Source organism: Manacus candei, unplaced genomic scaffold (assembly GCF_025592945.1).
Source record: "Manacus candei isolate 608988 ecotype Guabito, Panama unplaced genomic scaffold, ASM2559294v1 h1tg000014l, whole genome shotgun sequence".
NCBI lineage: Eukaryota > Metazoa > Chordata > Aves > Passeriformes > Pipridae > Manacus > Manacus candei.
Genome location: NW_026138062.1, coordinates 11,624,462 through 11,643,636, shown reverse-complemented (window position 1 = coordinate 11,643,636; position 19,175 = coordinate 11,624,462). Strand labels below are relative to the sequence as shown.

At 35.3% G+C, this 19,175-nt stretch overlaps 1 protein-coding gene across 3 annotated transcripts in view; it reads right to left on the bottom strand.

Moving 5' to 3' along the window:
- Positions 1-19,175, bottom strand: part of RBM26 (RNA binding motif protein 26) — a 57,263-nt gene that overhangs the window by 18,205 nt on the left and 19,883 nt on the right. Inside the window, exons 8-17 of one of the 3 annotated variants that reach the window (XM_051779719.1) lie at positions 18,342-18,509; positions 17,854-17,994; positions 16,714-16,825; positions 15,765-15,924; positions 14,236-14,400; positions 10,874-11,005; positions 9,782-9,853; positions 6,484-6,612; positions 4,239-4,313; positions 3,415-3,585 (exon numbers count right to left, since the gene is read on the bottom strand). In XM_051779719.1, the coding sequence (XP_051635679.1) occupies positions 3,415-3,585; positions 4,239-4,313; positions 6,484-6,612; positions 9,782-9,853; positions 10,874-11,005; positions 14,236-14,400; positions 15,765-15,924; positions 16,714-16,825; positions 17,854-17,994; positions 18,342-18,509 (1,325 nt within the window). The remainder of the gene's footprint in view (positions 1-3,414; positions 3,586-4,238; positions 4,314-6,483; positions 6,613-9,781; positions 9,854-10,873; positions 11,006-14,235; positions 14,401-15,764; positions 15,925-16,713; positions 16,826-17,853; positions 17,995-18,341; positions 18,510-19,175) is intronic. The other 2 variants (XM_051779720.1, XM_051779721.1) reach the window with 2 other exon arrangements.

The following is a 19,175-nucleotide window of genomic DNA, read 5'->3' as shown; positions in this document are numbered from 1 at the left end:
ACATGTTTTCTAGACCTTTCATGAGCCTTGTTGCCCTTTGCTGGACATGCTCCAGCATCTCCATGTGCTCTTTAAAGTGAGGGGCCCAGAACTGGACACAGCAATCGAGGTGTGGCCTCACCAGTGCCAAATACAGTACTGCCCTAGTCCTGCTGGTCACACTATTTTTGATAAAAGCCACAATGCCATTGGCCTTCTTGGCCACCTGGGCACACTGCTGACTCATGTTCAGCTGACAGTTGACCAGCATCCCCAAGTCCTTCTCCTTTGTTCAGCTTTCCAGTCACTCTGCCCCCCAGCCTGTAGTGCTGTATGGGGTTGTTGTGGCCAAAGTGACCTGTCAAGGTCAAGTCAAGAAGACTTGCTGAAAGAAAACCAAGTTAGGAAGCAAACTGTATGTAAACAAAAACCTGGGACCCAGTGGGATGCAAATATTAAGTACTGAGGGAGCTTGGTGACAACCCCGTAAAGCCAGTCTCAGCTATCTCTGACAAATGATGACATTTGTCGGAGGTTCCTGGGTACTGAGAAAAAGTAAATATCATTTACATCTTCAAGAAAGGCAAGAAGATCTGGGGAACTATGTGCTTGCCAACCTCACCACAATACCTGGGAAGATGAAGGAGCAAATAATCCTGGACACCATTTCCAAGCATATTAAGAACAAGAAGGTGACTGGGGAAAGGGAAGGAGAAATCATACTTGACCTTAACAACCATCTACAGTGAGATGACTGGCTTGGTGGACAAAAAGCAGAGAGTAGTCCAAGTTGTTATCCTGACTTCAGTAAAGATTCAGTTGAGTTTCAAAACAACATCCTCACAGTCAAAAGGATGAGGTGCTGACTAGACAGGTAAACAGTGAGATGAACTGAAAACCGGCTGAACTGCTGGCTTTGAAGGGTTCCGACCAGTGACCAAGTCCAGCTGAAGACCAGTTGTTAGTGGTGTATCCCAACATTAACATCTTCATTAGTTACCTGGATGGTAAGACAGAGTGTGCTCTCGGCAAGTTTGTGGAAAATACAAAATCTGAATAAGCAGTTGGTACATCAGCTGGTTGTGTTTCCATTCAGAAGGATCTTGACCTCATGGAGAAATGGGGCAGGGGGAACCTCTTGCACTTCAACACAGAGAAATGTCAAGTCCTCCACCTGCCGAGGAATAACCCCAGCTACCAGTAGATTGGGGGCTGCCCAGATCAAGAGAATCTGAGGGGTCCTGGTAGCAGAAAAGAAGTTGAACGTGAGCCAGCAATGCGCCCGTGTGGCAAAGAAGGCTGACAGCCTCCTGGGCTGCATTAGGAAGAGCACCACCAGCAGGTTAAGGGAAGTGATCCTTCTCCTCTGCTTTGCTGTGGTAAGGCCACATACGGAGCGCGATGCCCAACTCTAGGCTCCTGAGCATGAAAGAGACACACTGGAGAGAGTGCAGAATAAGCCCACAAAGATGATTAAGGGGTTGGAGCATCCCCTGTATGAGCTAACAGAGGTTAATAGAGCTGCAATTGTTTAACTTCAGGAAGAGAAGGTGGGAGGGGGGAATCTTACCCATGTATATAAATACTTAGTATGGATGAGCAATGACACCATCTAGACTCTTCATAGTGACACCTGGTGATGGAATAAAGCAACCCCCAGAGATCCCTTTCAATCATAACCATTTTGAACAATTTTGTATTACCAAACTATTTTCTTGTACATTTCAGCTACTGGACCACTCTCAGCGTAAAATGATTGTGATGGGTTAAAATGTTGCATTGAAGTAAAGAATTTACCAAGATTTCATGATTCAACTTGCTTCTTCATTTCTATGGGCCTAGATTCATTTCCTTCCATGTAACAAAATCCACAAACAACTTATTCTCGGATCAAATGTATGAAGCAATGTTCACCACCAGCAGAAGAATATTTGTCAAAAACATGATGCTTTTAACAATCAAATGTAGCTTTAAAAATATTGCCAATTTCTAGGACTTTTGTAGTTCAAATTCACTCTACAGACAGGTAACATCCTTCAGGCCTCCTAGAAATATCTTCTCACCTGACAATGTCCACACTCTCAGAGACATAAAAAAGTTCTCTCATCTCCAAAAAATCGAATAGTTTTATCTCATTATGGCATTGCCTGAATTCTGAGATTATTACATTCAGTTCCCTCTCTAAAACACAGTAGAATATTCCACTGCAGTTGAAGTTGTTTTAAGAGGCATAAACTGATTTCCAAAAACTACAATCCATGCCCATTTTCAGGACAAATATATGCTACTTCAACTTTTTCCTGACAAATTATATAGGAAGGTACAGTGATCATGTACACGTAATTTCAGTATTTCTTGTTGGTATTTCTTTTCAAAACTGTACATCATTGTAATTGATACTGCACTTACTTTTAATGCCTATATTTCTACAAAAAATAAAGCAGTAGAAATACTGTTTCAAAGTGAAAACTAATAACTCATTTAAACTATATCTGGGCTGTAACATTACACCAGTTTTGTAAAACAGTATCCCACACATCCCAAAAGAAGACTAAGCATTCTAAACATTTAAAAACTGAATGAAAAGGGCTAAAAAAGACTTTTTTTCTTAATGGGAAAATACACTGTACAAAAATTTGCTATTTTATTAGTATGCACTTCTTCACTTGATAAAGCAAGAAAGCTTGTAATATATTTAAAAGAACACTTTCTTAAAATGTTATTTCTCCAAGACTTGCTTAATTCTTAACCATGTTATGATTTTTTCAGGAACAAATACTTCTACAAAAAGCAAAATACTGCATTTTAAAAAGGTAATATAATTGCATCTTTAAGCAGTCAGGAAACTGGTTACAAATCATATAGCAACAAGAATGATAATAGAGGAAAAACTCTTTTCACATGTAAAACCCAAACATGGGCAGCTCTATCAAAAGAAAACTGAGCAGTATAATCCTCCTTCTAAAAAGGTTAATATATAGATAAATTTCACTGACATAAAAAGTCCCAGAAAATGATATATCAGTCCAGTACATTTTGTGTATTAAACCTGAGAAGATATTTGTGTGGCCTAACTATAATCCTTTTACATTAGAAATACTATTTAATTTCTATTTAAAATTTAAGAAAGCAATTGACCAAACACAAAGAATTAAATAAGGCAAAAGAAAAATATCATAAGACTTTTGATTTGGTTTTTTGATTTTCCAAATGATGCAGTATCTGTGTAACAAAAGATAAATCTTTTAGAAACAGCATGGTTTTAAAATTAACTATGTTCCCTTAAACAGAAGGCAAAACCAATCTCACTTCAAAGAGGACTTGAAAATTAAACTGGTAATGGTTCTAAATACTGCTGATGTGATTGCATATTTTTATTCTGCTGACACAAACAAGTCAACTCATCTTATTAAAAGCTGATCAAAACTTGAGTACCTGAGTCTTAGTTTTCATGCTCTTTAAAGGAGTCCCTCCTCCTGGTGATACACCTTTTAATTCATCCTTTAACTTGGTAATGCTATTAGTCAAAATTTCCAGTGTTTTCATGATTTCTGCTTTGTCTTCTGACTTCATGGTTTTATTCTTCTCCAGCTTTGAAATCAGCATCTGTCCAATTTAAAAAAAAAAATCTTTTTACTCAGCAACTACTATTACAGATCTGTTTTCCAGTACTCATTACAACTAATAGGTAAACTGAATATTGCATTTCTTTTGTTGCGACCCACAAACTCAACATATAGGGCTTTTAGCAGCTTACATTAAATTAAAATCTTTGTCTGAATTTCTTATTTGTTGCCTAATGAACATCTGATATTTCCATTTCAATGAGACACATTTGAATTATTTCAAAATTTTTATTCAACTAACTGACATTTTGGCCTATTTCCTCTTCCTAAGCCTAAGTGCAGTCATACATACATTTCTACATCACCCTCTCCTGCTCTTGTCAAACAGAACTGAGGCTTTCCCTTCTCCCAACAAATATATGCACGTTGCACCCAAATTAGGCAATTTTAACTAAAATTGCACCTAAATTGCATAAGCTCGTAAGGTTTTTTTGATATGAACTAACAAGACAAGTTAGATTAAAACTCTAAACTTAAAATAATGTTTAAAAATAATTAAAATAATGCCATTCTAAGAGAATGCTTATTTTATAGGTCTTTTTTTTAGTTTGTGTTTACAAAATCTGAAATATTTTGAAGTGAACTGAGATTATACAACTGAATTTCTGACTGTCTTTAATGCTAACACTTTACCTTCTGTGTTTCAATGTGCTTCTCTAAGATTTCTTGCTTCTTTTTTCTCATCTCTTGTTGAAGTCGTAATGCCTCCTAGAAGCATAAAAAGATTACAGAACATTTCTAGACTTTGAAACATAATGTCAGAAGAATAATGTATTATACTTGGCAACTATACAGTAGTAACTTACAATTATAGGGAAAAAATAGTAACAGAAACTCAAGATACTAATAGGCAGTATTTCCAATTATGTTTTGGAAAACAACATGTCACCAACTTACTGAAAGTTCTAATTATCCTTCTCAGTTAGATCTATGCTGGGGATATTTCACTATTGCTTACATACAAAGTAACACCTTACACAACTCCAATGAAAGATGAAAGGCAACGTATTACACTACTTCAAGACATACAGCATGCAAGAGTTTAAAGTGCAAGGACAATTATCTTGAAAGCAAATGTAAATCAAGTCCATCAATTAAAACACATTCTCCAAAACTCTTACAAGCAAAAAGAAAACACATTCTATTTTCTAAACACTCTTCTAAAGTGTTACCCAAAGAAAACCACCTCTTTTGCATCTGACTGCTTTAACTGGGAAGTGACAAATACTCAATCTGCCAACAAGAGAACCTTGGCATTGCAATGGGCAACTCACAATGAACTGAAACCCATCAGGATGTGACATTGCAGTTGGAATGAGAAGCAGGAGGAGATGCCACTGCTGTGCTCAGCACCTACTAACGTTGCTTGTGAGAAAGCAATTACTTCTTGCTCTCAAATACAGAATGAAGAAGTCTTAAACAGCAGCATACTTGCAGAAAACCATTAAGAGCTTTGATATCAACATATTTAATGGAATGAAAGAGGAGAGGCAGAAGATGATGAACTGGAATCACTGCAAGTGGAATATCTTATACAAAGAGTGTAAACGCACAAAAGATGTAGAAAAAGAAATAGTAAAGTTTCTGTATGTCTACCCAAATACTGACAAATTCTGCTGCATGAAACGTTAGTTTTGCAATACAGCGTGCAAATAATTTTTCTGAAGGGAAAGGGAAGATATGACAAGGGGATGAATGCTAAGAAAAACCAGGGAGACAGAAGGAAAGGAAGGGAGTGAGTCCCACAAAATCATGTTTTTCCACAAGTACTAGTATATTGTACCAGAAATTTCTGAAGGCAGGTAGGAGCACAAGACCAAGTGAAAAATGAGCCAATCACTTAGCACATCTTCAGTGTCTTCTCTCAAAAAACCTCTACAGCTGTTATGTCAAGTTAATTTATTAAAATTTTTCTCCCATTTAACAGGCATTTAGCATTTTAACTTGAAAGATGAAGGTTCTAATTCTGAAAAACATGTGTTAGGGGACAAATATGAAATGAATTCCCAAAATTAGAACTGATTTTCTTTTAAATCTGGACCAATGCCATAACTGACATGCAGCTAACAAACTGCTTGTTCAAATTATGTTAGATATGAATTATAGAAATTTACCAACAGACCAAAACCTTTAACAAGTGTATTGCTTCTAATACTTATGTTTGTATCTAACTTAGTATTGAACTCTCAATTTATGGTTTAAAAATAGAAAGATAAAACATTGTCCTATATTTAGTTTTTCTAAATGATAGAATAAATTTTCAGAATAAACCTGAAAAACGAGATTTGCTGGGCTCTTTTGAAAGTTCTAAGCAAGCTAAACTACAACTGGACGACCTAATTCAAGGCCTATTTTTTTTGTAGCATTTCCTCTCTAACACAAATAAAAAAGAGGAAGTCTAGTATGTAAAAATAAAAATGGGTGCAGAAGAATTATAGCTTGGAAACAACAAAATGCAAAGTCATACAATTCTCAGTTCTCTCAAGTGAAGAAGCAATTTTGGTCACAAGTACAGAATACACTGAGAAGAGAGGCCAGTTCCAAAAAGGCTTAAGAGAGAAGAACAGTGACTACACTACACTCCCTTTCACTTAAAGCAGACAATTCATACCTCAACATGGAGACTCTGATTCCAGGAAAAAGTGTTTCACATTTTGAATTTCTACAGTTTTAAACCTGCTTATGCTGCCTGAACATACACCGAAAAATAACAAAACAATGCTGAATTTCCTTGTCCTTTGCAGGAAAAAAAACATAGTGAATTTAAACTTACAACTAGTTTCATCTATGCTCTTGAGATGAATATACATAGTGCTCTATCTCTAAGTCACAAGTTCCCAACCTAGGTCCATTTTATAAAGAAGCATATTTAATTTACCTGTTTTTTCTTCTGTGCTTCATTAGAGTCTAGCACGGAAGTGGAAACAACAGGCAAAGATTTCTGTGCTGCCTTCAAAGCAGCAGGGTTGTACACAGTTTTTGTCAAGCCAGTAGAAGTGGATAAAACCTATAGGAGGAAATCATTTTATTTTTTTGCCAGTGAATTTCAATCTTTTAAAAAACCCACATGAGTGCTGAAAAATATGTAAGCGTCTTTTCTTTTGTCTGTTTTGATGATATGGAATATAAAAATCTGGTGTAACAATTTGGAATTGCTGAAGTTAAACAATTTTTGAAGAGGAAGCACAACATCAGAGATGTAAGTTATAAACATCAGATTATGAATCCTCTCCATTGAGATTTCATATGTACTTCCAAGCTTCAAATACATAAAAATTTACGTATTTGACCATAATATAGGAAAGAGAAGATTGAGATTGTCACAAGAATAACTTGTTTTTCTTTTCTGTTTTGAAGTCTAAAATACAGTATTTCATGGCTGCATGAATTTTCCAAGCAAGAAGTCAACATAATTTTAGACAATAAGGTCCAAAGTAAATACAACATTTCCTTTTCATATGCAGTTTGTGGAAAGTAGAGTTTGCACAATTTTTGAGAAGTAACTCAAGTACAGGGAAGTCTTCAACATCATACAGCAAAGGAAGAGACTCCTATATCTCTCTGTTCTTTTTCCTACATTTGTAGTGAGGTATGAAATTTCTCCATGACTTACTGAGAAAATAGTTGCCTGCTTTACAATCTCTGTAAAGTATACTATGTACATCGCAACACCACCTGAAGATTTGGACTATTTTATTTTCTTAGCACATTCCTTAAAGAACATTTTGGCCATGCTAGTATTGAAAAATCCATGGCTAAGTCCTAGAGATAATATAGGCATGATCTTGTCCACTTTTTAGCAAAACACAGAAATTATGCAATTGGTATCGTTTCCACAAGTTTAAAAATATTTTCTATATATGTGGAAAATTAAAAGATGCATGCAGATTCTACTGGTCACCATGCACTCCATAAAATAGATACAATGCCCACCAACAGAAGAAAAAAAAAGAGACAGCTGAGAAACAGAAAGACAGAGAAGACTAAGAGATCAGAAGAATTTACAACAAGAATGCTTCATATAAACCCTTTTCACTTCAGTGTGCTATTTATACTATTTCTTCCCACATTCAAGTGTTTTCTAGAGGAGGCATTGCAGAGAAAACAAAAGCAAAAAAAACCACAAAAAACCAATGCATGTTAAGGGGTATTATATAAGGTGATATAAAATGCTCTAAGAAGGCCATTACAAAGATGAAGGATTTTTTCTAAACTTACTAAAGCACAGTAAAGTATGCATGTCCCAATCATACAGTTTCTATTACGAAGTAGCTTTAGGACAGGCTACATCACAAACAAACAAAAGGAAGTAAAGACAAAAATACTGACGCACTCCTTTTGCCATGAACTGTCTTCATGGCAGAGTGAACCACATTTCGGCATCTCTTTTAATATAAGGAGAGATGCCACAGCAGATGTACTTGCATCAACTAACACAGACAAGTAAAAAGCAAGACTCACGTCTTCTAAATCTCTTAATACTATTCAAGAGAAAGAACAGCGTGAATCTCTTCACAAGTTCACAAATTTTAAGTCCCTATACAGATCCTAAAAGGCATCACATTATCTCCTTTTCCTCCTGTTCTTTGGGAAGCATAGCTACCTCCTTTCTTACTAGAAAGTTCTTGTTAAACCCTGCATTCCATCAGAAACAAAAAACGATCTAGGACATGACATCTATGTTTTCTGACAGCTGTAAATAATTTAATTTCTAATGGTTGTAGAATGTAATCACTGCAAACTAACCAAGTTATTTCCTTGTAAAGGAACAGTAGTAGGTAAACCCAGGTCAATTCAAGCTTCAGAACCCTACTAAAAATGTCAAAGGAAACTGTTGTTTTACAACCAATCCAGTTACAGCCCAGTAGTTCATCAAAATCTATGAGCTCATCAAAATATTATAAGACAACAAAATACTGCAAGACAACAAAGCATAAAACCGTTCTAGCATGAATTTACTCTTTGTAGAAAAGTGTTTTCAGGATAACTCAACTCTTACAGAATGCGAAAAAAAATAGAAGTATTTCCACTCAAACTGCAAAGCGAAGCAGACCTCCTATTTCTAAAGTTAGCATATAGTATGTATGTAAAATGTAGTTCAGGAATACACAGCAAGGTATTTATCTGCAACTAATTTTGGGCGACAAGAATGGAACTAATCAAACCAACAACAAAATACAGGCAAGAAGCCTAGATCACTGTATTTAGGCAGACTGCTCGGCTTGAAATGAATCAAAGAGACCTCCTCTAACATTACAACTCAACTTTTAGCTTAGTAGCTAAGTACAGCATAGTATCTCTGGAGTGAATTTTACTCGTTAGATTACACTTAATCTTATCAACTACCATTCTGAAAAGGGGTGGGGATGTGTGTAGGGGTAAATGCAGCAGATGCTTCATTTATTTCAGATCAAGGCAACTCCCAATAGAAAAGATATGTACCTAGGCAGAGGAATCCTTTTACAGAGTAAGACTTGCTGTCCTTCTACTACAACTCTTCTCAAATGAATGTTATAAACACTGTGGAAGCTTGTCCCCTAAAGTGCTAAACAGATCTGGAAACAAGCATTACAAACTTTGCTACTAAAGTAAACATGTCCGCAACTTTGTATTCTGAAAATTGGAACCACTGGGCAAAATAAATAACTCATAAGCACAACTCAGGTACACCTTTCCCACTTTATCTCTCTTTGTCCTTTCTAGACTGATAAATTTCCACTTTTATCTTTCCACAAGTACTGCAAATTGTAAAACCAAATAAGAGGATAAATGTTTACAGCATCACCTTTTAAGGGGCACAGAAGTCCAGAAACATTTTTATAGAACTGCTTTCTATAGCTTCATATATAGTGTCAAAATTTATTTATTTTTAAAAATTATTTCTGTATACTTCTAAACAACTCAGGATTATGGAACATATCTAGTTATTTTCATGACTGAATAAAAGGAACCTACTATATTAAAACAAAACCCACAGAATAGCTTTCTGTCCTAGCATGTTTTCTTCTTCTTATAATCATTTAGCTATCCACTGAGCTCTGATATATTATACTTCCTAAAACTAATCTTGAACAAATGAACTTATTCATAGTTATGAAACAAACTTAATATTGACACAATAAAAAAAATTAATTCTACTGAAATTAAATATGAGAGAATATGAGACATTCTCTTACCTTTTCAGTTGCTGGAGTAACTGGCTTTGACACAAAACCCAGTCTATCCTTCACAGATAATTTAGTCACATTCTAAGAAAACAAAGCAAAATTATAGTTCAAATGTACTTTATGAATATTTTACTGTTTCCTTTGTAACTACAAATATTAGCAATTTAGAAAAAAAAATTAACTAATAAAACCACAGACTTTTAAGCAAAAATACAAGGAAAACATTTAAGCAGTTGATAAAATTTATTTTAGATATTTGATTTTGCAGTTAACAGAAGTCTACAGATTGGATAAGACAAAGATAAAGCCAAATTTGGAATCAAAGATTATACTACATATTGTTTGCAAGAAGTCAAAAACGTGCCAGCTAGAATTGGATTATATGCATGGGCTCTTTTAAATACACTACAGTTCTTGTATTTTATAACCTGCTATTTGCAGGCATCAACTGCAGAAATCTGTTGTTTGAATTCAAACTACAAATGTGTTCTGAAATGTGGTGGTCTTACTTTCCAGAAGTAAAACTACAGCAGTGGCACAATGCTAATAATGAAATATTTCTAACAGAATAAAAAATTAAAGGCTATTTCTAATGGGAGTGACATGTCAAGAGTCTGTCATTATTCGCGCTGGTATTGCAGCTACATTCTTCCTTGTATTAGGGTTGATGTACAAATTCTGAAAACATTTCTAGATGGTGACCATCGGTCTCTAATGGTTTTAGCTGCTTAACAGATAAAATATATTAAAAAAAAAAGACAGCTTTTAGTTCTTTGGATAGAAGTCCACTTTATTTTGAAATCTGAAACGAGCAATTAAACACAACAATACTGAAATATATTCAGAGCCTTTCAGTTTTTCAACAAAGCAAAAAGCTAGAATACTTAAAAATTAAGTACCGTGCTCAAGTAAAAAAGCCAAGTATCATGCACTGAGGAAAACTTTAATATGAAAACACCATTCATAATACAATTAGATGCACTTAGAAGTAGTCAATGTGTACTTGCACTATGTGAGTAACTGTAACTGATACATTCATACATTATGGAACCTATCACAGAAAGAAAAACAGGCAACTGAATTTCTTACTATAATACACACCTGAGTGACTTCTGTATTGGCACTCTGTGCTTCTGCAGGTTCAATATTACTTGCAGGTACCGGGCCCAGTCGCTCCTTCACCGATTGCTTCACTGCTGGTAAACTAGGTTGCTGAACTAAGGGCTGTATTACCTGTAACACCACCCCCATCCCCGAGAAAGCACATCACCATATTAACAACAAAAGACTGCTACATTTATCATTCAATAAGTACACAATGAAATTACTGCAATGGCATTTACATTTACATGTCTTCCTTTCTATCATTCAATGGTTTTTTCACCTCATAGGAAAAATAAAAGCTTCATGAGATTTATTATGTTATACTGAATATTTGTGTAGCGCAAACAGCCATAACATCTATTTTGCACTTGCAGCTCACAAAGGTGATGAAACAACTCTGATTTATCTCATCTACTCAAACTAACTTAGATCCTACCTGTTAGAACTGAATAAAAAGCAAGAAGCAGTCTTCTGATTCCTCTTACAACTCTTTTATCATCAACCATTTAGTTATGAAAAGGCAGAATACAAACTTGTATTACAAAGCCTCCCACTTTTTACAGTGATATATCACTTTTCATCTCCCATGTGTTTAATGTGGACAAAATAGGAAAAAAAAAAGATATAGAAACATGCAGTCACAGGAAAAAGAAAAGCAGCTAATCTTTGAACCTTCCATGGATATACTCTGACAGCTAACATTTTTCCTTTTTTTTTTCTTTGACAAAAACATTAAACACTTAAGACTGAAAAAATATGCTTCCAAGCAAACTTATTGTCATATTTATGACCCTCAGGAGGTCACCTAATCCATTTCTCCACTGTAGGGCAAAGTCAGTTATGCCACTACTGACAGTATCTATCTATCTAGTTCTTACAGATTTCTGATGAAAGAGGTCCTGTCACCTCTTTAGGCAAAAGTGTTTCAGTATCCTTTGGCATTAGAAAATGTTTTTTTAATATCTAACCTAAATCTCTTTGTGCTGCCTTTTAAGCCCAGAACTTCCTGTTTTATCTACTTCAGATGAGGAGAGTACATTATTTCAGCTTCTTGGCAGAAGCCTTTTATTTGATGATTTATTATGTTTGACTCCCATCATCTTTATCTAAGTATTTCCACTCTTTCAGAAACTCTACAATAAATATTTTCCAAAGTACTCCTGCTGATGAAATAGCAGTGCTCAAGCAATCGTGCTGGACCATATACTACTGAAGGGACAACTTAAAAGTCAACTGACTTTACACTGAAGAAAATTCAAAAGCCTGTCTTTGGTACCTGACAGACAAAATCTGGTTGAAACCATTATAAATATAGGTGAAATTAATTAAGAAATAGAAATCTTGACAAAAATTCAAATACTTATAGTATGTGAAGAATTGTAAGAAGAGTTTTCATACTACTTGTAGGTATGACACCAGATATTAATTTCAATGAAATGCTCCTGAAAGGCTTATGAAGTAAAAATACCTCTTTACTGATTCAACAATTTGATAGCTGTTACATTTTGGGGTAGAAGTATTGGACTTAGAACTTTAATTTCCTGTAACAAGTTTTTCTTGTCACTGTGTGCCTTCTATTGCCGATAACAGACTTCAAACTGTAGTCTGTTGACACATGCTGAATGGTTGTTCTTTGTGAGGCAGGAACACTTCCCTGCTACTAAGGAGAAATTAATTTTCAAACCATCAAGGTTAACTGGCTAAAGGTGGTGTGCTGGGAAGTTAGTAACACCACTAAAAGTGATGGCACTATTTAAAATAACAAATATATAAATCAGATATGTGTTTGGAAATACATAGTTAATAGTCCAAGCTGGATAGCATAATCAGCAAATAAGATGACAGCATAGTCCGAGCTATCCTTCGAGCAAGAGGGAATATCTGTAGGAATGCAAACGATGTACTCCACTGCCCTCTTCTGGTTGAGGAGATGGAAATCAAGCTTAGAAAATACCATTTTGAGTAGCAAGCAGTTTTTTTGACCAAGCATCAAGGATATTTATAAAATCTAAACAATTATAACTAAGAAGACAAGTGTCATTAAAACTGCATTTTTTTAGGAAAACATCAGGGCACTTATTACAAAAGGAGAGAAAGGAAACTTAAAATGCTGTACAGCAGGACTGCTATGGAAAATTGGGTCACTGATTCTGAATGACATACACCATCAAGAGAAAGAGGGAATTCTCAACTTAGAGCAGCAACTGAAAGAATCCTCTAACAACTCATTCATACATTATATCAGCATACATAAATAAGTGAACATTTCTTCTACAGAGTCTGCCTCATATTTTAAAAATGCAGAATGTGTTGTTCCACACTGACAGCAAATCCAATAAAGCAGGATACACAAGTATTTCCAAAGACTTGCTACACCAGATGCTGACAAGACTCTCATGCAACAACCTACACAGCCTGGGAGAACCCGAGGTTCCTCTTCTGTTTGAGTAGAGTCACTATCCCTGCTGACAAATCTGATTTGGCTTGCTACAGGTTACAAATCTACACTTCACAACAGTGACTGCTGTTTTATTTTTTAAAGTGTTCCCAACGCTACCACAAACATGACAACTACCAATAAGCGTTCCACTGTGATTCAACTAAAAAATGTAGAATGGAGTATTTCAGTTGGAAGGAACCTGCAATGATCATCTAGTCCAACTGTCTGGTCACTTTGTGGCTGACCAAAAGTTAAAGCAGGTTGCTATCTGGCACTGTCCAAATACCTCTTAAACTGTTGGCAGGCTTAGGGCTATCAGCCACCTCTCTAGGAAGCCTGTTCCCCTGGTTGATCACTCTCTTGGTAAAGACGTGCTTCCTCATGTCCAGTGTGGACCTCCTCTGATAGATCTCCGATCCATTCCTACACATTCTGTCACTGTATATCAGGGAGATCAGCAACTACCTCCCTACTTAAAAATATCCCTGGGTCCACTCCCACAAAATTAGTCTCTTTATGAAAAAGAGTAAAAAATAGCACCTTGGAGGAAAAAGGAGATCATCTTCCAAGAGAAGATATGTAACTTTCTTACGCTCACCAAAAGAAATAAAAAAGTCTATACTAATTAAAGCAAAATAGATGTTATTCAGCAGAAAGATGCATCAAATCTTGTTTCACATCAGACGACAACAAAGTGAAATTCTCCATAAGTCACCAAAGGCTTTCTTTAAATGCCTTTGGTCTTATCTTGCTAATCAACTCTTGAACCTTGCATTTGAGGTCAAAGAATCTACAATTAAAGAATAACATTTGGAAATGAATTACATGAAGTAGTCATTATTTCAAAAGGACTTTTTAAAAAGTTTAGAATATTCTTTTTTACATAATATTCTACATAGAACAGACTTAGATCCTCCACCTTCTGTGTGGTAGTTTGGATTTGCGGTACACTGCCTTCTCGATGCCAATAAACTTTTATAAAACGATTATTTAATACTGCTTCTGTACTTGATATAGCTTTCTTTGCTTCCTCATGTGTGGCAAACTGAATAAGGGCACCTTCTGGATCACCTTGATATGCAACCTAAGATTTAAAACAGAAGAACAAAACTTACCACATGTAGGATTTTCATTTGTGTCTAGATTATCATAAAATCACTAGTTTCTAAGCTTAGAAGCTTACAATTTAAGCCCAATACAGGTCATTAGATAAATACTTCCCATTCATGATTCTGTTTGAAAAGTCTAGTGTCATTATGTTAATAAACTTTATGACATTATGTTAATAAACTTCAGGAACAGTTAAAAAACTAAACAAACAAAGTAAAGCAAACCCAAACAGTCAACCAGTATTTCTAATTGCAAACATAAGTAGCTTTTTGAAAGACAAAAGGAAGCATCCCTGAAGTAAAGAAAATTGCTACAAAAACATATAGGAGTCAGTTAGTAAAAATGTCCTAGCTACTGTCAGAGCTAGACAGCAAAGTTCATTTTGGTTTGCCTCCTTTGACCATTAGCACATTTTTTAGCTTCTAAGGCCAAGATTATACCCTTTGCAGAAGAGCAGAGCTTGTGATATCTTCATGAATATCTTGTCTCTCTATACACATGCACAACACTATTTTACCTGCCTTACTGAATAATACTCCTGCTAATACACCCACATATTTAGGTAAATCCACAGAAAGGCTTAAGAAATATTTAGCAGCAATTAAGTGAGATTTAATATCCCTCAGTGTTCGGACAGGCATAGAAGGTTTACTCTGTACTGTATCAGTACACACAAAACCATTCTTCATTCCAGCTCTCACTGCAAACAGGAAAGCGTACAGAAAAACACAAGCTACCATCTGAAACTTGTTGATAATGAAGCACAGCAGAAGATCAGACTGAGTAGCTTAGAGACTGGGTATGAAATACTGGCATTACACATGCAGCCAGCAATATGTAACATCAGCCTAAGTCAGGCCCTAGTTTTTTCATCTCTTTCCTATCTTTCTTTAATTGTTTGCTTATTTCTGTGGGTGACTCCAATAAACCACAAAGTACTTATAAAGGAAAAACCATCATTACTATGGGACTAGAAAGCAATTGTATCACAGGGACTGCTTTCTGGAGGAGAAATAAAGGTTTTCCATATTTACAGAGGGTTTACAATATCGGAGTCAAACTTGAGAAAATGGGTCAAGAAAAAAAATGCAATCAATTTTCAATGTTTTAAACAATGTATCTTAAAAGTCTTATCTGTGAGAAACACAGCTGTTCAAAATAATTTCTGCTTCTTCAATGGCAATTCCATTAAAAACAATGAGATAATCTTTAAGAAACAAGTTAGGAAAATAATGAAAACTTTTAGGGAACTTGGAAAAAAACAACTGGCATTCTCCTTTTAGCAGCTACTGCTATCTTTAAATCAAAACATACTGCTTTCTCTTTGTTGACTCTTACCTGCAGGTTGACTAAGTTTCCAAACTTACTGAAGTGCTCGTTAAGTTTGCTGATATTGTTAAGTTCTGGGGGAACTTTTCTCAATTCAAGCTTTGTATTTTCATTTCCAAACTGGACTTTCTTCTGAAAACCTGGACTATTTGTTCTGTTAAAATTTTGCCTGCAACAAATAAAAATCAAGCCAGAAATCCATAGCAAGCTAGCAAACACATGTTAAATTGTATACACTTACACAGGAGTACATGTGTATGAACCACAAAGATCTGCAGACTTAAAAAACATGCAATTTTAGAAAAGTGTAGAAGAGTACAGCACATAGGTCCATACACCTGCTGTCTTCCCCACTGATATTCTCAGCATACCTCAGCACATAAATCTGAGAGATAATTCACATTTATTTGCTCATGTCAGTAATTCCTGACTTTCACATTGCTTCTCTCCAAAAACTATTTCTTAACTATTCCATGAAATCTCCCCACAATCATTTCAAATAACTATTACTTCAAGGTTCTCCTCAGTCCCAACAATCTCTTAAAAATTCTTCCAAACTTTTGCCACGTCAGGTGACATCTGGTCACTAAGCACTGCACCTTGTGTTTTTTCTCAGTAACATACCTGGCAATTCAAACCAAAATAGCAATGATAAAATTCACATTTCACAACTAAAATCAGTCATGTCTAACTTCAGCTTTCCTGTTTCTTAGATCATTACAGCTTTCAAGGAGAGATCTTAGTATAATCCAAAGCAACTTCATCTATCTGTATACTGCCTTTGAGAAAAGACAGTCAAATACAGATCACACTACAGTGTGATTTATTTTAGTACTATCAGCATACTCACAGTTTAACTTGCTTGCCATTTATAGAGATATACATATGTTTCAGATTACAGTAAAGAGGTTCACAAAATTTCTACTATTAAGCCAACCTTGTGTTAACGATCACTCACTTGTCAAACCAAGTCTTCTTTGCAGGAATTCCACCATCCCCTGCACCAATTGTTCTTTTCCTGGATTCAGCATCTACCACTATTCTCATACTACTTTTATTAGGAGGTTTTTCTGTAAATAGATGAGAAGATTTTACTCTTTTTTTGAATTTTCTGTGTATTTAATTGCAAAAAAGTATTCTGCTCACATTGAATTTGCACTGAAAAGCACAACTGCTCATTTTGAAATTACTATGATCCTTGTTCTAACTGAATCAAATCTTGGTCACAGACTTTTTTTCTTAACTATCAACAGATCCTGTGACAGATCCAAAGAGCTAATAGCACTCATTTTGTCACAGTAACATCCCACATAAGGAAAACAAAAGAGGTGTGACAGAAGGCATCTGCCTCAAGATGACTGCACTCTGATTCACAATGATTCACAACGTCCCATGCAATACTCTGAGGCTCACACCACTTCTGCTAACACCTCCATTCTACTGTTAGATGGCACACACAAAAACAGTCATGATAGGAAATGCACAGTACTCTGGGGCATAAGACCTAGGAGCAAGATTTATGGATGGAGTGGGAAAGGAGTCACTTTTGCTGAAGAACAGGAATCATACTGGGGGACTCCTCACTGAAAATACACCAACAGAAACATAGTAAGATTAAACAGAAATACATACAAATGCAAATAAAAACCACATTAAAAATGGTTTTATCCCTCTTCCTTTCCCATTCTGCATGCTGCTGCTTCTTCACAGGGCCACAGGAACTGTGAGGTTAAGATTATTCATGCATAAAACTGTCTGCTACCACATAAAAAACTCCTTCCTCTCTGCAGCAAAAATCACATTAAGATTCTGTTACAGAAACCTTAACATTTTCTGTACAAAAGATATACAAAGTGACTAGTTATTACAGCTCAGTGTAAACTGTGCAATACTCTAGCAAGAGATTTAATTTTACCTGTGAAAATGCACACACAAAGCAACTATAAACATACTTCCCTATTCAATTAAATGTCTCAACTCCAGAAGATTTTTTTAAAAATGCAATGTTTTCCAGTATTACATTCTCTGAAAACTCCCTCGATCTTCTTTAATATAAGGAAACCAGCTAAACTAAGTAAGTATAGCTTTAAGAGCATACCTCTGGGTGGTAGATCCATATCACCTGATGTGAGTCCTATCAAATTTGGTCTTTGGGCATGTACTCTATGTCTATACATAGGTCTTGAAGTATTTGTTATACTTGGAGCCTCTGGATTATAGCCATCTGTGTCATACGTTTCTGGTAACAAAGAAATTGTCTAATTAAAATAAATTGCAGTTAAAACCCCTAAGGTTTCAAATATAATATTTCATTTAATTACAAGATACAGTTACAATAAAAAGCTGTATAACTACTATCATAAAAAACTGTCGTGCCAAGTTTTCTGCTTAAACACAATGAAAATACTACTCTACAGTCAAGATTCACATTTTATATGTAAATTTTACTTTCATCCTTAACTAAGTCTGAAAAAAAGAACGTTAAGTTACTGTCACAGTTTAAACAATACAAACTTATTCTCCCAAACTATATAATCTCTATAAAGTACAGTATAATATGAATCAATGTTATTCTATTTAGCAAACCTTGTGGGCAAAGCCTCAGTACTACACCTGCTGTAAAAAGAGAGGGTGGAGCAGGAGGCGGCTGGTGATGAATACCCGTTGTAACAACAGTAGGAACTGAGCTAGTTGCTGAATTTGGGGGGGCATCCATGCCAGCAGGCTGTAAGGGTGGAAGTGGAGGGGGTGGTCCTGTGAAAAACAAAGCAAAACACTGCATTCATTTACTATCCACTACACTTTCACTACACTCAAGTGAAATGTTTTTAAGGCTATTTAAGAAAAAAGGGCACAAGTGCAGACATGATGCTGTACCAGAAATTCACATGAAACCACTCCCAACAGCAAATGACTCGGAACTTGGATTACAGAGAAAAGCATTTGAATTGTTTAACATTTCTCCAAACATCTTCTTTCTACAAGCAAAATTGAATTGCTAACCCAGTATTTAGCTTTACCAATAGAAGAATTTTAAAGCTCTATAAAACTTGTCAAAGAAACAATTCTTATTTTTAATATAAAATCAATATTTTTAATATAACAAAAATAATCAATAACTGACTTGATTGAAATTATTCTTCCAAACACCCAAAAAAGAAACCTTCAACTCTGGTGGAACTCTTCTTTAAATGGAGGGTGATTTTTTGTTTGGTTGGTTTGACTTTTTTGACAACGGGGAATGCAATACTTTCAAAGCTAAGTAGTCAAGCCTGACCTTCAGTTTATTCATTGGCAAAATCAGGTTTTGGAAAAAGATATACAGTCATATATTTGGACTTCCCAAGTAGACCTGAAAATAGCATGCAAGGTAGAACTGATCACCCCAAAAAGTTACACCCTATACTAAGTGAAATAAAT